The sequence below is a fragment of the Halichoerus grypus genome, chromosome 11, assembly GCF_964656455.1.
Source record: "Halichoerus grypus chromosome 11, mHalGry1.hap1.1, whole genome shotgun sequence".
Taxonomy (NCBI): Eukaryota; Metazoa; Chordata; class Mammalia; order Carnivora; family Phocidae; genus Halichoerus; species Halichoerus grypus.
This window is the reverse complement of record NC_135722.1, coordinates 103,252,105-103,270,747: the sequence shown is the minus strand read 5'-3', so window position 1 is coordinate 103,270,747 and position 18,643 is coordinate 103,252,105. Positions and strand designations below refer to the sequence as shown.

General features: G+C 39.2%; 1 protein-coding gene across 7 annotated transcripts in view; it reads left to right on the top strand.

The window, feature by feature from the left end:
- SIK2 (salt inducible kinase 2) overlaps positions 1–18,643 on the top strand; it is a 133,169-nt gene that overhangs the window by 77,226 nt on the left and 37,300 nt on the right. For all 7 annotated transcript variants that reach the window (XR_013442614.1, XR_013442613.1, XM_078059008.1 and 4 more), the window contains exon 4: positions 5,402–5,563. Coding sequence is in view for 5 of the 7 variants with exons in the window: in XM_078059008.1 (XP_077915134.1) it covers positions 5,402–5,563 (162 nt within the window). In the remaining 2 variants the exon portion in view is untranslated. The remainder of the gene's footprint in view (positions 1–5,401; positions 5,564–18,643) is intronic.

The window sequence follows — 18,643 nt, the reverse complement described above, 5'->3', positions numbered from 1 at the left end:
ATAAATTGAGTATATAAGAATCCATGCACCCATTATGATACTTAAGAGAATCCTAAAATAGAAGAAAAACAAAAATAAACAAACATACAAATCTTAATAGTTATCATTGGAGGTAGCCAGTGTACCAACCCCTTACTCTGAAAATTGGTTTAAATTAAGGAAGAAGAATTAAGCACTTATCCTTCCTGACCTATTTTAGTTATAGTTCAGGATAACTAAATAGCCCTAATTGACAACAGAAGAATTTCATCTAATAGATGTGGCAGGAATAAAATAATTAGAAAGTCACAGTTTTGCAACCCCTAATGAAGTAACTGGTTCAGGTTCAACCACCAGTGAATACTAAAATTAGTGCTGTGGTTCTCCAAGTACAGCCCCTGTTCCAGTGTCTTAAGCATCACCTGGATACTTATAAAAAATACATAAATTCTTGGGCCTTTCCAGCACGTGCTGTGTCAGAGACTCTAGAGGTAGGTCCCAGCAATCTGTTTTAACAAGGCCTCTAAGGGTTCTGATGTACACTAGAGCTTAAGAACTGTGTTAGGAAAAAGAGAGATGAGAATGTTTAATTGAAGGATCAGTGTTTAATTGAAGGATCAAGCTATCACCCCCACGGCTCAGTGACCAACCTTAGCACTCCTAGAAGCGGGAGAACCAGATGTTGTAGTCCTCCAAGTAGATGCACCTATGACATATTCTTGCCACCCTCCAAAACATTAAACTTGCATCTATTCTATTCTTTATACTTGAATTCCAAATTATTGGAAATACAGAAGATAAGAGAATAAGTTAAGCAAGATCATGAGGAAGTAAAAGACAAATCCAGAATGTAGGATGACTGACCTAGTCTCTTTAGCAAGTCAGCGTAGGAAAAGGGGAGGGAGGAAGACTGTTCCAGAAGAAAAGGATTCCAAAGACAAAATAAGCAAATACAGAATGTACATCTTGGGGCACCTGGGTGGCTCCGTCGGTTAAATGTCCGACTCTTGGCTTCAGCTCAGGTCCTCATCTCAGGGTTGTGAGGTCGAGCCCCACATCAGGCTCTGTGCTGGGCGTGGAGCCTGCTTGATTTTCTCTCTCCCCCTCCCCAGCTCGCTCTCTTTAAAAAAAAAAAAAAAGTACATCTTATTTGGATCCTGATTCCAGTAAGCCAACTGAGGAGACTTGAATTCAGACTGTGAGTTAGATGATATTAAGGAATTGTTAATTTTGTTAGGCGTGGTGATGGTATTATGGTTATGTAAGAAAATTTTTTTTTTTTTTTTTAAGATACACAGAAAAGTATTTAGGGTGAAACAAAGTGATGCGAGCATTTGCTTTAGGTTACTACCGAAGAAAAAAAAAGATATATGAAGTATGACAAAATGTTGACAACTCTTAAATCTGGGAGATTCATTATACTATTTTTTCTACTCCTGTATATTTGAAATTTTCATAATAAAAAATAGAAAATTTTAAAAGATACCTACAAAAATTTTTATTAGGATATATTTATTCCTGTGCTAGGCTTTATCATGGTGTATTGCAATTGCCTATTTACTTGTCTATACCAGTATTTCTCAAATTATCAGTATTGAAAGACCAATTTTTTAATTGTCCAGTTTGTCACAGACCATGATTTTTGTAAAATACAAAAAAAATCAATTACTGTAAAAGCAAAGTGAGGAAAGGACATACAAAATATGACCTTAAAAAGTTTTCTTATTAAAGTCAACAAAATTACATTTCACTTACCAGAACAAATTTAAACATAGGATAAAGCAGTTTTTTAACTGTACCGATCAAAAATACACATACAGGCAATTAGTATGGAAAATTGCTGTTACACTCAAGTTTGTTCTGTAACCATAATTAAGTTTTTCATGCAAAACATGAATATGCTTTTTGCATGTTACCTTGAGGACCTTGTGTATTAACTTGAGCGTGGGTTGAGAACAGTGCCCCTAGAGGATGAGGAAGTATACCTAAACCAATGTGATTTCGGCCACAGGTTTTTACCTCAGTTACTTCTGTTACTGATTTCTCAGCAGATGGTACAGTTTTCAGGGATGCCCACACTGCAGAAAACATACAGAATGAGGAAGGGAGGAGTGAACATACCAACCTCTTTAAGCAGGCAGTCTTAATCTCTGGAACGTGGATGTTGTCATTTTTCTCACAGTGTGTTACATATTTATTGTTATGTGATTCTAGCTTTACATGGTAATTTTAGGTTCAGGCATACCATTCCTCCCGCCCACCCCCCCACAGTACCTTTCCTGCCAGGCTCCAAAGCTTTTCATCCCCCCTGGCTAGGGTGGTATTAATTTGGACTGATCGCTTCAAAAATGTCTGAACTCTAGATTCTCTTGCACTTCCTAGGACTTATTTTGTAGGTGACAGTTTGTTGTTGTTCTTTCCCCCATATACTTACATTTGTTCACATTGGATCTGTTAGGTTTCTCTATGTTGCCAGAATCACAAAAATTTTTCCTATTAACTCACATTGATTCAGCATTTTCTTTCTTTTTTTTTTTTTTATAGAGATTTTATTTATTTGTGTAGAGAGAGAGCACAAGCAGGGGTAATGGCAGGCAGAGGAGGAAGCTGGCTTCCCGCTGAGCAAAGAGCCTGATGGGGGACACTATCCCAGGGTCCTGGGATCATGACCTGAGCCAAAGGCAGATGCTTAACTGACTGAGCCACCCAGGTGTCCCTGACTCAGCATTTTCAACAGAAAGAAATTTTGTCTCTCTGAAGAGTCATTTATTTGTCTATGAAAAAATTGTCTCTTTAGAGCTACAGCTTAAGTGGCATTTGGTGTGGAATTTCTGCAAAGATAACACTAGTAACTAGCCAAAAGATAATCCTGTACAGAAAACACGTTGCATTTCCCTCAGTAAGTTATATTTGCCCACGGGGCCAACCCTTTGTTATAGATTTCCCCGTTCATCCAGTATAGAAATGAGGCTCTGGTTTACTCTTATGAACAGATAGTACATAGTTTACTTGGTAGTTAACTTAGACATAGTCACTCTGATGACAGTTTGGACATTCTGACTGAAAAGTCTATATATTCTTAATTTTTTATTTTTTTCCCCCTGTAGAATTCTGAATGGCTATTATGTGTGCTCTGTAAAGGCAAAAGGAAAATGTGGGGAGCTGATCATCTCAATTTGTGATCATAGCAGATGAAGAAACATATACAAAATGTCTGCTTACATTTTTTTTATTTGAGTATAATTGACACACAATGTTAGTTTCAAGTGTACAACTTGGTGGTTTGACAAGTTCATACATTATGCGTGTTCTGCACTAGTGTGGCTACTGTCTGCCCCATTACATCACTATTACAGTATCGTTGACTGTATTCCTTATGCTCTGCTGTTTATTCCTGTGACTTACTCACTTCAGCCTGTATCTCCCTCACCCCTTCACCCATTTGGCCCAACCCTACACCCTCGTCTGCCGTCTGTTCTCTGTATTTATAGGTCTGATTTTGCCTTTTTTGTTTTGTTTTCCTATAGCTGATGTCAGAGAAATTACTGCCTGTGCTCACTTCTAGGATTTTATGTTCCTAGACACATTTAGGTCTGTCTGCTTACATTTAAAGCCTCTAACATCTAATATTCTATATTTTATAATGGTTGATGATACCATCCATGACCAGACCTTAATCAGCTAAGTATTTAATAAAAACTGTGCCTCTGATGTTTCGTACATAGTACTAAAGCAGTGTGGGGAGTACCAAAGAAAATAATACGGCCCCTATCTTCAGAAAGCTTAAGTGAAGGTATCTTACTTTCTAACACACAGTGTGTTAGAATTAAGGCTGTGTGTGTGTGTGTGTGTGTGTGTGTGTACACCCAAACACATACGCACCTTGAGATATTTATGCGATATATGCAGGTAACTACAGTGTGAGCCAATGCGTTGTCAGTGATAAGGAGTTCAGAGTATAGAGATAAGTTCTACTTGAAGTGACGAGGAACTGTTTAAGGGCAAGGTGGCATTTGAGCAGGGTTTGAAAGGATAGGATTTCAGCCCGAGTCTAGTAAAGAAGCTTGATACGGTTTTTTAAAGTTTATTAACTTGAGCGTGGATTGAGAACAGTGCCCCTCCATGGTTAGAGTGAAGTAACCATTCACTTACCAGTTGTATGAATTCAGCCAGATTACATAACCCCTCTGATCTTCAGCTTCCTTGTCTATAAAATGAAAATTAGAATAATAGTTATCATAGAGGGTTTTTAGGAAGATTAAGAGGAATACAGTGATACGAACATGCTTTATAGACTGTAAAGTGCTGTACAAACGTTAATTTTATAATAAATATTGAGGATGTCCTGAGCCAAAGCCATGGACTCTAAATATCAGTAAACCACATAGCCTAGAGCAGAAAATATATGGAGATGGCTGAATATTCATTCACCCATACAATTCCTAAATTGGGAAAATAATCTTAAATTTTTGAAAAGCCTTTCAAGATTTCTGCTGACCCTTCCCCCTCAAAAGATCGTTTCAGAGGCCTTTTAGATGTTCAGGTGAAACTTGAATGAGCTATAATGTTTCGTTTTATTGAGTTCATGTAAACATATGCAGAACTAATTTTCAGATAAACTGCTTTAGCAGAGATTATAACATTATACAAAGGTAGCTAATGTATCTTGCAAAGTATATTTGCTTAGAGAACATGGCTATCATGTTTGATTTAGAGAACAAGTCTTGGGTAAATCATAAGTGCTCCACCAAACAAAACAGAGAGTGAATTATTTAAGCTACTTCCAGGGACCACTGAATCTTATGTTACAGGTGGCTTCTATAATAACTGCAGGAAATGATTGCTTAAAAGAAAGATACCTTTTGTCTGATGAGATGTCAGAAAATGGATTCATGGGGTTTTTGTTGGTTTTTTTTTTTTACATAAATTTTGTTTTTTAAATATGGTTAGGAAAAATGTTCAATAAACTTGTAAACAGAACAGAGAGAGTGCTAGACATAAAAAAGCATTGTGAATTATACTGTGAATATTATGCCACTTGCTGTTGTCTGGTCTTGGGCTCTCTCCATTTATCTGGACTCCAGTGAAATATGATTGGAATTACTTTTCTCAAGGCAGGGAACTTGGAAAACAGCATGTTACTTGAACACTCACTCCTATTCATTTAAAAAGCTTTTGAATAGGTGAAGGGGATTAAAGTACACTTATCTTGATGAGCACTGAGTAATATATGGAATTGTTGAATCACTGTATTGTACACCTGAAACTAATATAGCACTGTATATAAACTACATTGGAATTACAATAAGATAAATAAAAAGATAGCTTTTTGAGGAGAAAAAATTCTACCTACTAATAGTGGGGATTTTTTGTTGGTTGGTTGGTTTTGGTGAATAATCCTAAATTCTCTCCTTTTTTACAGACTACCTTGCTAATCATGGCCGGTTAAATGAGTCTGAGGCCAGGCGCAAATTCTGGCAAATCCTGTCCGCTGTTGATTATTGTCATGGTCGGAAGATCGTGCACCGTGATCTCAAGGCTGAAAATCTCCTGCTGGATAGCAACATGAACATCAAGCTAGCAGGTAGCTGGGACGCAGCTGGCTCTAACATGACCAGACACGAGCCACTGTCCTTGGTGTGTGTGCAGGCAGAGGTTCAGGAACATTTCTACCAGTGACATCGGGCTTTCTTAAAGTGTGTTTTACTCATAGTTCTAAGTGTAATGACAAGTAAGAGAAATCGGTTTATTGCTAATGTACACGGTGGCAGGACTGGGGTCTGATTTGTGGCCAGGTCCCTTGCGCCCTGCTGGAGGAGGTCCGTTTGTCTGGGTGTGTGTGAGGTAGGGGACTGGTAGCCGGACCAGAGGAGCAGTACAGGATCACGCTGGTGCTCTGCCTGCCCTCCTGGTTATGGGTGATTGTGCAGAGAGGTCACAGCCGGAGAAAAGACAGTGATAGAAGTCTAATGCCTGGCTCTGATACAATCAGGTTTTGAGTTATAACATGGAGGTTGAGGGTACAGAGATTATTTTGCTAGTTTTTCTCCTACAGTTTTCACAACTGTAAAAGGTTTTGTATTTTATAGTCCAAGTTTCTTTATCCATATGGTCAAGAATTCAATAAATATTTATGTGTCAGGTACTGTGCCATGCTAGGCATACTGGGGATACAAATCCTCTGATTATAAAAGTCTAGTGGGGAGATAAAAATAATTAAAATACAATATGTTGCCCAAAAATGTATGTACGAACTGCAAGAGGAATCTAGGTGAAGGAATAGCAGTCTACCTGGAGGCTTCACAGAGAGGGAACTATTTGAACTTAGGCTTGAGGGATGAGTTAGAAGCTTGTCAGGAAGATAAACGGAAGTAGGATATTGCACACAGGCAAACTGTGTAAATACCACAGGTATAAGGGAAAGAGATTGAGATTGGTGTGGTGGGGAACTGTAGCTCAGTATTAGTGAAATGTGAAATCTGTAGGCACAGGGAATCGACACAGGAGGAACAGGTAGGCAAAGAGCAGAATATGAAGGGCCTTGAACACCATGAAAAAGATTTCAGAGTTTATTCTGTTGGAAATAGGGAGTGCAACCTATTGAAAATTGTAGGGTGGGATGGAAGTGAAGGTGGGACTGGGCTACTATGATTAGATTTGCATGTTGGAAGGAGGTTTCTATCTGGCAGCAGGGTGAAGATGGGTAGGAGGCGTGGGTAAGACTGAAGGCAAGAAGATTAATAAGGAATCTAAGGCAGTAGTCCAGTTAAGAAAATGTGGGTCTGGGCTAGAGTAGCAGCAGCAGAGGTTGTAGGTGTGGGAGGGAGATTCATTTCAGTTAGGGTATTGAAGAAGATAGGGGGCTTGAAGCAAAAGTTTAGCAAAGTTGCAAGTGGTGGTGTTTTGTTCTGGGATTGTTAAAGAGGAACAGAGGGACATCCAGATGAGAGGAGCTGACCAAGAAATTATTTGCTGACTAGCTAGGTTGGATACTCATTGGACTCCTAAGCTTAGGGACAAAACAACAGCCTTGGTTTGCTGCATTGCGGTATAAAATAGAAGATAAAAGCATCTGATTTGTGCATGTAACTGGTTTATTTCTATGCCATTTCCCATTAGTTTTTGCCTTGGGCATTTGAGGGAAAGCAAATAATTAATTTTTACTTACTTTACTTTAACTTTTACTTTAATGTTAATAATTAATTTTAAATGCCAATGTTACATATGGTTCAGGGAGGTAATGGATTTTCCATTCTGCAGGCTATGACTTTTTTTTCTAATGGGATTGCCTGAATAAGACAGTTTTTTAAGTTAATCTGTTTCATTCCCATTATATATATATATAAAGATTTGTATTGATTTGTCTTTTCTGTTTTGAAAGTGCAATCCACAGTATTGGTGTTTCCATAGTTTCTTATGTGTGTTCACTTCTCCCATTTGTGGTTTTGTTTTTTGTTTTGTTTTTTCTCTTCTTCTTTTGGCCCTTCTATTGGTCTCATTCATCTCACTCCTTTTTGCCATTCTTCAGGAGTGCACTTCCCTGGGACTTTTTGTTTACTTCTTGGAAGCATCTGCTGCCCTCAAATTGTCGTCTTCAGAGAAGGCTCTTGTTTTTTGAAGTCCTTAACTCTGTAGAAAGAAAGAGGAAACCCCTGCTTCACCTTCATATTCCTTTATCACTAAAACAAAAAATTCACAAAAACATACTTCCAAGGAGTTCTGGGAGTCTTTTTAGGCAGAGAAAGGTTAGCAGTGTGAGTCATATGCTATAGAAATTACAGAGTGCTCTGTCACTAACATCTCAAAAGAAAATGTCAAAGTAGAACACCAAAGAAACTTGCAAACAAAATATACAGAATATTCCTTTAAGGTTATAACCAAGTTTTGCCTGGCTATAATACGTCTCTTATAATTTTGGCATATAATATAGGTAGATCAACTCAGTATTTCTAATGTCATTATGTGGTATTCACAGCTAGGTCTCTTTGACCTCAGGAAGCAAAGATTCTGAGTTTTCAAGCATTATTGGTAAGTTTTTCCTCAAGGGTTACTCACTAACTGAATTTTGGGTTTTATCATTCAGTATTCATCCATCGAGTCTCATTGATTCCATCACCTCACGAGTGGAGACATGCACGTGCACACACACACACGCAGTATATCTTAGCACTCATATATCCTCTTGTCCACGTTTTTCTGTCATCCTCACCACCATTTACCCCAAATTTTAGTAAATGTTTATGAAGCATCTACTATGCTCCTAGGCTAAGTCCTGGAGATTGAAGTATTTCAAAATGAAAACGATAACAATGCAAAAAAGTTCAACTCTGCTCTCACCTGGAGGAGTTAACCCAAAACCAGAGCTTTAACTAAATATAGTACAAGAAGATAATTGTGAAGGCCATGAGGCTAGGAGAAAGACTAACTCTTCCTGGAAGAACCAGGGAAATAATTAGCTAAGACTTGATTAAGAAGGGGACAGAAGGAGAGAAAAGCAAAGGGGGTATGAGGTAGGGATGGCGGATCCAAGCAAGTTTCAGCATATGCAAAGGCAGGTAGGCCAGAGAACTCAGATTGTGTAGGGAAGCTGTGGACCAGAGCTAGTGGGACCTAAGTGCCAGTGACAAAGGATAGGGAAAGAGCCTGGACAGGTAGGCAGAGCTACATCATGAAGAATTTCACATCAGAAGTTTGTATGTGTTTCTGTGTGCTTAAAGAATTTCTCCAGGATGTTTATTTTTATCCATAGATTTTATAACTTTTTTATAGTCCTGCTTTCCTTTAAAAACATCATCTTCTGATCTCTGAGGAATCTTCTTGAATTTTAAAGAATTCCAACGCATGTAGGAAAGATGGGACTCCATGGAAAGATTGCAAGAACTCAGAATAAAAGGCAGAATTATTCCCTCAAATTATACTTTGCTTGTTCTCCTTATGAAGATCTCTTTTAATTGCTAAATGGGCTGAATAAATGAACTATTTTAGCCATCTTGTATGTTGAAATTGAAGAGAAAGTGCAAACCAAAACTAGGTGTAAATTACACCATTTTGTAATTTACAAAAAAGAAAATGGGGTAGAAGTGTAAAATGTGGTTTATTTTAATAAGTACAGAAACATGGCTTTGAAATCATTTTCTAATTTATGCTCCTCCTATGGATAAAGACTTCAGACACTGATGAGCCATGGATCCATCCATACCCATGTGTGTTCATTGCCTCAATTATGACACCTCCGGCCTTTGCAGAATATGAGGCAGAATGCAAGGAAATATTGGCTTTCATTAATTGTAGTAGTTGTGGTAATATTTCCTCCTATTTTGGCTATGACTGTTCAGGCATCAAGTTGAGAATAAATAGATGAAGGACATTTAGTTTTATTCTTCACCTTTCCTAATCTGAAATGTTTATAATAAATACTTAGATAAAGATAAAAATGTATGAACTAGTTGGAGGAAGTTTTCAGAAAATATCACCATTCAAACAAGGCTTCTACGTAAAGAATGTGGAGTGTGATAGCAGACAGTATTGGTGGAGACTCTGGCTGTGCCCCTTAGTGGCTGTGTGACCTTGGGCTGATTATTTACACTCACTGAGCCTCTGTTTCCATATGTATGAAACAGATTAATCTGTTTCTCAGGAATATTGCAGGGATTCGTGATAATGTTAGAGACAGGGGGCTAGTAGGTAAGAGTATGGTCTCTAGAACCAGACTACCTAGCTTTGAATCGTGGTTATGCCACTTACTAGATGGGTGACCTTGGACACATTACCTAACGTCTCTGTCCTCAGTTTCCTTATCTGTGAAGAGGGAATGATTGAAGTTCATATCTCACAGCGGTTACTAGTTAATATTTGCAAAGTACTTAGAACAGTGCCTGGCACATAGTTAATGCTATTTAAGTGTTTGTTAAATAAATTGTTGATTAAAGTTCCTGGCACCATGTAAACACTCAGTAAAAGGTAGCTATTCTTTGTATTCAGTATATAATTGATTCCATGTGAAAACAAGTCCTGAAAATTCTGATAACCATATAACCCCCCTCACCATGTTTTTTTTAATTACCAAGGCCTTAAAGCCTTAAAATCTCAAAGGAATAAGACAAGTTTATTATTTATATTCTAAATTGTCTGTACTTGATATGATTTTTTTTTTTTCTAAGAGGGACCTTAAACATAGTGATGTGTAATAGCCTGATAGATCTGACCTGTGCATCACAAGTCACTTGTCTTTGGCCCCAAGAGGGATGCTTCCTTTCTGAATTGACCCATGACCTCCGAGTAACCCATCATCTCTCATTATTGTTTCTAACAATCTTTCTGTTCACCGGAAGACCTTGAGACAGGGTTTCTGTACATATAATTCCAGCTTTATGCCCTGGAACCAAAAAAAGACTAGGGGAGGCTGAGATAGGTAGTAACATATTTATTAGAAGTCTTCTATTTGCTATCCTCCTGCCACTGGTATTATGTAAAAAGAGTTCTGCGTCAGCAAGCACAGTAAGACCTCCTCTTTATCCTTCAAGCCCACTGAGCACCAGGAACACATTAAGCCTGGGCTATGGAAGACAGCTCAGAGGGTTTTGTTGAGTTTTGTTTTATTTTGTTTTGTTTTTCCCCTCTTCTTCTCCCTCCCCGCTCTCCACCCTATTTGGGGCTAAGGAAGACCATTTATTTGCTCCTTAGCTCACTGAACTCCCTCATTGCACAAATTGATGCCTCACACTGGTCAGCAGGATCACATTTCATCTAGCTGTGGTGACCATTCCCGTTGCCCTCCTGTCAGGTAGAGAGGGGGTCACTGACGTTTGGAAGGAAGCTGTGCAGCTGGCGGGCACAGAGCACATGGTGACGTCAGTGCCGGCGGACCCCTGTGCCACTGGTGTCACGTGTCAGCTTCATCTCCATCGCTGTCCTGCCATCGTTTGTCAGCTTTCACTCCGATTGTCTTCTCTGCTCCTGTTATAATAATTACAGAAGAGGTGTATCTCTCCAGCGAGCCTGGGTATCTGAATCCTACTGGTAATTTTAGAAACGAGGATAAAATTAACCCTAAAGCCATCTGCTGCTCTGTAGGAGAATGTTTTTAATTATAAATTAGACATTATAACACACTGCTGGAGATTTGAAATTGCCTCGGTGTGGTGTTGCTTCTTAGAAGTCGTGTACTTTTCCTTAGCTCAAAGACTGGTTTTCAGTGTTTTGTTTTTTCCCTTTTCAGAAAAAGTTAGTTTACATAATGATTTCTTCTATTTAGTCTTTAGGTCATTTAAATAAAAATCCTGAAAGTAGTAATTATAATCATTTTGCAACAGTAACAGTGACAGACTGTTGAACATTTTCTGTATGTTTCTCGCAACCTTTGTTTTGTTCTCTGTTTCCTGGCTAGTTGAAGAGAGGTCTGGGGACCAGCAGCATGAGCATCACTTTGGAGCTTATTAGAAATGCAGAGTATCAAGCCCAACCCTAGACCTGCTGAATCAGAATCTGCATTTTAACACATTGTCCAGGTGGTTTGTATGACTGCTCATGTTTGATCTATTTCATTCCAGCAAGCACAACAGAATTCTTTTGTGCTTGGTTCCCATCAGACAGTAATCATCAGGATCAGCTTATTTACTCTGTGTAAGGTCCTGTTATTCCTAAAACATTGGCCCTTTGTTAATGATATTTGGGCGCAGATAACTTAGATAATTTAGTGATGACAGTAATAATAATTGGCATCTGTTACCAGTAAGATAAAGGTCAATCAGTCACTTTCAAAATAAGCAGACAATAATAGCAGTTCTAGTACTGTTTTCAAATATATCCATAGGCTGTTACTGGTTAGTTAGATAAGAGGTAATTAGAGGACTCACCTTTTGAGGCCAAGTTCATGTTCATGAGAGTCCGTCAACAGTAATTGAATCAGTTCTGTGGTTAAACAATCTACTCCAAACCCTCTCTTCTGTAGACATTTTAAGCCCCGCAGAAACCAGGTGAGAGTATATGGATATATTAGGAAATCTCAAAACCACTGTTAAGAGTAAAACCCCTGGAGAATGTGCCTTCGTGTTAGGGGTGTGGGCATGTGTCATCTCACATGAAAGGACAAGATGTCTATTCAACACATTGTGCATTCTTAAAGAGAATATGGATTTCTAAAATGAATGTAGGTATATATTTCTGACATTTACTTTGTAGACAATTATTTCCATTCGCTTATGAAGGATGCTGTTGACATAGCATCTAATAGTGTAGAGAAGAGAAAGCCCTCACTTGCCAAGTCCTGCTGGCAGAGGGATAAATTAGAAAACCTCTCTTCTCTACTAATGTAAAAGATTTTTCCTGGGTTTATGACAGCCTTACCTCCAACTTTGAGTTGGATTAAACTTCTCTGGCTGGTGACATTCTTGGAACATCTGTGATATAGTAAAAAACAAACAACAACAAAAAAAACACCTGGCTTGCAGTTTAAAAAACCTGTATTTGAATACTGGCTAAGCCACTCATAGCTAGTGATACTTGGGCAAGTCATTTAAGCACTCTGAACTTCAGTTTCCTTTGTAAGACAAGGACAGTCACATCTCACAGGGCTGTCATCACAATTAAACGAAATAATATATTAAAAAAATACCAAGTATGTAATGCCTGATCCAGTGTAGGCATGACATAAATGTTTTTTTGGATTTGATTATAACTCCTAAACCATGTTGAAGGACAAGTTGTCATTTGTTTCTAAAGCTTCTTATGATTTCGTATTAAACTTTCTTAAAATTAAGTTAAGAGATTCTTTGAGAAAGCTGTTTTTTTCCTACTGTGTTTAAGAATGTTGAAAATCATGATTGATCTGACAAACTCAAGGTATGTTATGAGGGCGAGTTCGCTTACTCCCCACACAAATGACAAATTACTGCAGAGGAAAGAAACTTTTTATATCTTCAGAATTTTGTCAGAGTTGCTCAATTTTGTATGAATAAAAATAGTATCAAAATAACACTAGACTGAACCCTGGATTGAAGTGAGAAGTATCAGTATGAATTCATGGGTTTTTTAAAATACATATACATACAGAAAGGTACAAGAATAAATATGGGGGGGTGTATACATGTATTTTAGCATTCGGACATGTATTTCCAGCTCTCTCTGCTGCCAGGGCCGAGGAGCAGTGACATCCAGCTGCAGTGAGTACATCTAGGTCCTAGTCTTGGTTTCTAAATACCAGTCTTCTGTAAAAGGAACCTGGGTTCCTTGGAAAAGTGGTTGATTCCAGAGCTGGGGCAGGGAAAATAGAAAATGAGCCTGGAACTTCTTCTGGTGCCAGATATAAGGAAATATTTAAAATGAAATTTTAAAAAGATGAGGGCATGTTGAAAGGATACAGAAGCCAACCTGAATTAGCTTCTCATGGCCAAAGCTAGAACTATTTGAGCATCAAAATAAATAACAATAGTACTGAGTTTATTCAAAGAATAAAATGTTCATGACAAATACAATGACAATATGATAAATAAATGATTTAATGAATAAATGAAAGGGGAAGATTAAAGAAGAATTGTAATTAAGTGCAGAAGACATGGGGAAAATGAACACTCACCATTAGAACACTACAGTAATGGTTGCTGCAATCAAGATCTACCAATGAATGCTATAGTGATAGGTGGAAAATTTGAGAAACAGGATCTTTATAGTCTCAATGTATCTTCTCTAATATATTTATTAATTATAAAAGGGAAAATGGTAACTTTACAATGGGGAAAGCCAACAGAAAGCACCTTAATCAAGAGATCAGAGTTACCCCCTCCCCAGTAATTAGACATAGTCCCATGCATCCCCTGATATAGTGCACTGAGAAGAGATCCTCACCTCTTGATGTTCCCCCCAAAAATCCATAATCTTAATCCAGTCATGAGAAAACACCAGGCAAAACCAGACTGAGGGACAGTCTACAAAATATGTGACCTGTACTGTTCATTGTAAGGGAAGACCCAAGAACGGTTCCAAGTTGGGAGAAGCCGAAGGAGGCATGACCACTAAATGCATTGTAGAATCCTGAACTGAGAGGGCACATTTGTGAAAAACTGGTGTCTTAATAAGGTCCGTGGTTTAGTTAATAGTACTGAGTCAGTGTTACTTTCTTAGTTTTGATAATTTTACTAAAATAGTTATAAAAAATGTTAGCATTAGGGGAAGTTGGGTGAAGGGCATAGGGAATTCTCCTTACTATATTGTTGCTACTCTTCTGGAAATCTAAAATTATTTCAGAATTGAAAGTTAAATAATACCGTAGTGAATCCAACATTACATGGCGTTAAGTTTTTTGGCGGAAAACAGGACACACAATGTCCGAGGGACATAGCAGCCATCATTTTAGGTATTAACTTGCAGGTCAGAGGTAGAGAATACATGAAGCTGGACCAGTGTTTCATTTCCAGCAAGACCAGGCCGGATCAAAGGGGACTGCCCAAGTTACTCTTTTCCTAATGGTTTCCAAAAGTCAGATGTTAATGTGGGGTCTTATGTTATCCTCTGTCATTGGGAGGCTCTTATCATATTGTCATTGCACAGTGGTTAACACATGTACTCATTCAAATGTTGAAGGAAGGGAGGGAGGAAGGAAGGAATTTGGTTGGTGTGATGAACACTAACCCACTGCATTTGAATAAAAGGCAATAAACAAATCCTGCCCAGCTATGCCGTTTCTGTATGGCATCGCTCTTGCTCACCCCTCATGCACTCTTAGATGCTGTTAAGCAGAAAGCTGCAGACTGAATAAAGCAAATTAGCCAGGTTCCTATGAAGAAATAAAAGGGCTTTTTTAAATTTTATTTTATTATGTTAGGTTAATCACCATACATTACATCATTAGTTTTTGATGTAGTGTTCCGTGATTCATTGTTTGCATATAACACCCAGTGCTCCGTGCAGTACGTGCCCTCTTTAATACCCATCACCAGGCTAACCCATCCCCCCACCCTCCTCCCCTCTAGAACCCTCAGTTTGTTTTTCAGAGTCCATAGTCTCTCATGGTTCGTCTCCCCCTCCAATTTCCCTCCCTTCATTTTTTTTTTTTTTAAGTGCCTTTCCATTGCCACTTCTTAAACCTGACAATTATTAACTTGTTCAAAAATATTTAGCTGCATATCACGGTGCCAGGGAAGGACATAAAGGTGGTGGCTAACAGGGAGGGCTCTGTAGTCACACGTGGTTTCTGTTCCAGGTCTTCAGTCTTTACCAAGATATTTAACTTTCTACCCTCACTTTCTCCTAAAATAAGGATACCTCATAGGGTTTTTAAGAAGAAATCCTCTTTAGAGACCTTAGATCAGCTTCTGGCCCATAGTAAGCACTTACAAAAGAGAAGATGACAACGTAGTCATTCAGCAAACCTTTATTGAATAACTACTGTCTGCAGCCCGCATGCTGAGTGCTGCGAGTACAGATACGTATCATTTCTCCCTTCCCTTCTCAAGAAATTTAGTCTGATGGGGTAAATAGATAAATAAAACAGTAAGAATAATTGCTCTTTTCCTCTTGGGTTGCTTACTCAGTATGTTTCAATAGCATGCCTAAAGCATTATATAATATCTACTTATAAGTCTACTTGTCTACATATACCCATTCGTTGTAACTTATAATAACTTGATGAAGTGTAGACATTGTCCCCATTTTGCAAATGAGGAAACCAAGGCTCTAAGAAGTAATTTGCCCAAGATCACACATTTGCCCAAGCTAAGTGGACAACCGAGGATTTGATCCTAATCTACCGTCATGACTCCAAAGTCTTCCTTAGCCCACCTCATGTGATTACAAATACAATGTTTAAATGCTTTGACAAGGTTATAGAAGACATCTGGGGACGCCTGGGTGGCTCAGTCAGTTAAGCGTCTCTCAGTCTCTGCTCAGGTCTTGATCTCAGGGTCATGGAGTTCAAGCCCCACATTGGGCTCCACACTGGATGTGGAGCCTACTTAAAAATAATAATAATAATAATAATAAAGGCATCTGCATATATGCTACTGTAATAGCTTTAGTGAACCCAGTTGTCTTTTGGCATTTCTTTTAATGTTGCCACTGGCTCATGTTTTATTTTCTTCAGTTCCCGACAGGAAACAGAAGTAAGTATCTGCTTAACACCACTCTCCTTATAAGTTAATAGACATTTTCTTTGTCCTAGTTGTGTAAAGCCACAATTGAGCCTGGGCTACCATAGGCACAGCTGTGCTTTCCTAGCTCTTGCTCTCTTCTTGCCTATGAGGCATACCAGTGAGAGCCTCCGTAGTAAGGAGGCCAGGCCACCAGGCCCCATCACTCCTTTGAGATGACACTTTCCACCAGAGTCCAGGGAAGGGCAGATTGTAGGAGTTCTATAATGGCTCTTGAGACATTAAAACTTTACAGTGTTATTTGGAGGGTATCCTCAACTTGCATGAGCTAAAACTCATCCTGTGATTATGGTTTAAATAGAGCAATTACTGGACCTATTTCAGGATCTCCAAACACACATCCTAGAGCTTCTGGTGCTTCTCTATGTAAGTGAAATTAACATTTTCCTCTTCAAATGTTATTTGAACATGTAGTCCTTGACTCATTTGAGAGTATAGTTTTTCTAGAAAATTAGAAATGTGCATCAATAAGGACATATGGGTTATGATGTCATAGGAGTGGTTAGTCATGGAGGTGGACTTGAGAAGATAAGACCTCTCCTTTCCTTTTGGAAAGCGGAGTGTAGGACTGAGCTGTGGTCCCATTATGAAGGGAGAGGTTCTCATTGCCTCCTACTCCTGGATGCCAGGACCAGAGCATGGTGTTGTTCTACCAGGTGTAGACAGTGTCTGAGGCTCTTCCCCACGTGCACCCTCATTAGTCTTCTGAACCCTCAGGGTTCTCTACACTTTTGTGCCCTTCCTGTACACTTTCTCAGAACCTTTTTCTCTGAAAGGTGGTAGTTGATAATGATGGCTTCACGAAAGAAGGGAGCTGACATTTGACATCTATGTTCCAGGCACTTTACATGTTTAACCTCATTTAAGCCTCACAGCATCCTTTCTGGGTAGGTGGATTATCACTACATTTATAGATTTAAAAACTTAGATTCGGGGAAGTTAAATAATCCACGAAGGCGACCTGAAGCTAGAAGAGTGGGAAAAGTGGAAGTCCGCTCTAGTGCTCCCTAACGTGAGAGTTTGTACTCTGCCGTGGGGCTGTGCTGCTGGGGATGGTCACTCCTCTTCCTGTCACTACCGCTTGCCGCCAGTGGGTGTGTCCGGGAGCTAGGAGAATGCCTCACCTGCAGTATCCTGTGTGCCGTAGTCTCAGGGTGTGACTAGAGTGTGAGTGTATGTTAACTCACTGATCCTCACAACTTGGGGACTACAGATACTTATTATTTCAACTTTACAGGTAGGGAAACCAAGGCTCACAGAGACTGATACAAAGTCACATAGCCCGTGAGTCTGGCACTGGCTACTCGATCCAGTCCTCTTAGAACACCTTTTATTTTATTGTTTAAAGATGTATTTATTTTAGAGAGAGAGAGAGAGCACAAGCGGGTGGGGCAAAGGGAGAGAGAGAGAGAATCTCAAGCAGATTCCTTGCTGAGCACTGATCCCTATGCGGGGCCTAATCTCAGGACCCTGAGATCGTGACCTGAGCTGAAATCGAGAGTTGGGCATTCAACCAACTGTGCCACCCAGGTGCCCCTTAGGACACCTTTTGAAGCTCACCATCCATGCAGCACCGTATACTAGCTGGGAGTAGAGCCAGTTTACTAAGGAGTGTCCCGTCAGCAGTGTTTACAACAGAAGACAGTACTCGTATAACTTACAAAATAATAGGAATTTGTTTCCTCAGTAAGAATAGAGCTTGGCAAAAGGGTACAAGCTTGCATTTATACCAAAACTCACTGAAATTTGTCTTCTGTAATTTTCATGCTTAGTGAAAGCATCTGAGTACAGTGTTTCCAAAGAGCCTGCTGTCTATCAAAGCTGTACGTTCAGTATGACTAACGTCATAAAAGGAAGACCATTAACTGTTGAGAGGTATAATGCCACTGCACTCCATAAATGAGTGAATAAGTGATACTGGTGATAGGTGGCTTGTGGCTGGCAGGCCAGAGAGCCAACACATGTTAGTGAGCTAATCAGATGCATATCTGCCTAAATCAGAATGTGTAGGCCAACGCTTAGAGGATTGTTACCTAAGAAACACTATACTCAGTTGCCTTAAAAGGTTATATATCTTGCTACTCTGGGTAATGGCTGCAAGAGCAGCCAGTCACTCAGTTGTGTTTAGGTAAATATCTTAAAATTTTACTCATTTGTTTCTTTCTTTATAGACTATAAAAGACAAAGAGCTCTTGGGGTGCCTGGCTGGCTTAGTCGGTAAAGCAGTGTGGCTCTTGATCTCGGGATCATGAGTTCAAACCCCATGTTGGGCATAGAGCTTACTGAAAAAAATAAATTTTTTTTAATTAAAAAAAAAAAAGATGGAGAGCTCTTAATCATGGAGTAATTGAAATTCTAAGATTTTCAAATTCAAGTTGGTTGTCTACACCAATGGACTTAAAAATACATGATTCTAGGGGCGCCTGGGTGGCTCAGTCGTTAAGCATCTGCCTTTGGCTCAGGTCACAATCCCAGGGTCCTGGGATCGAGCCCCGCATTGGGCTCCCTGCTCGGCGGGAAGC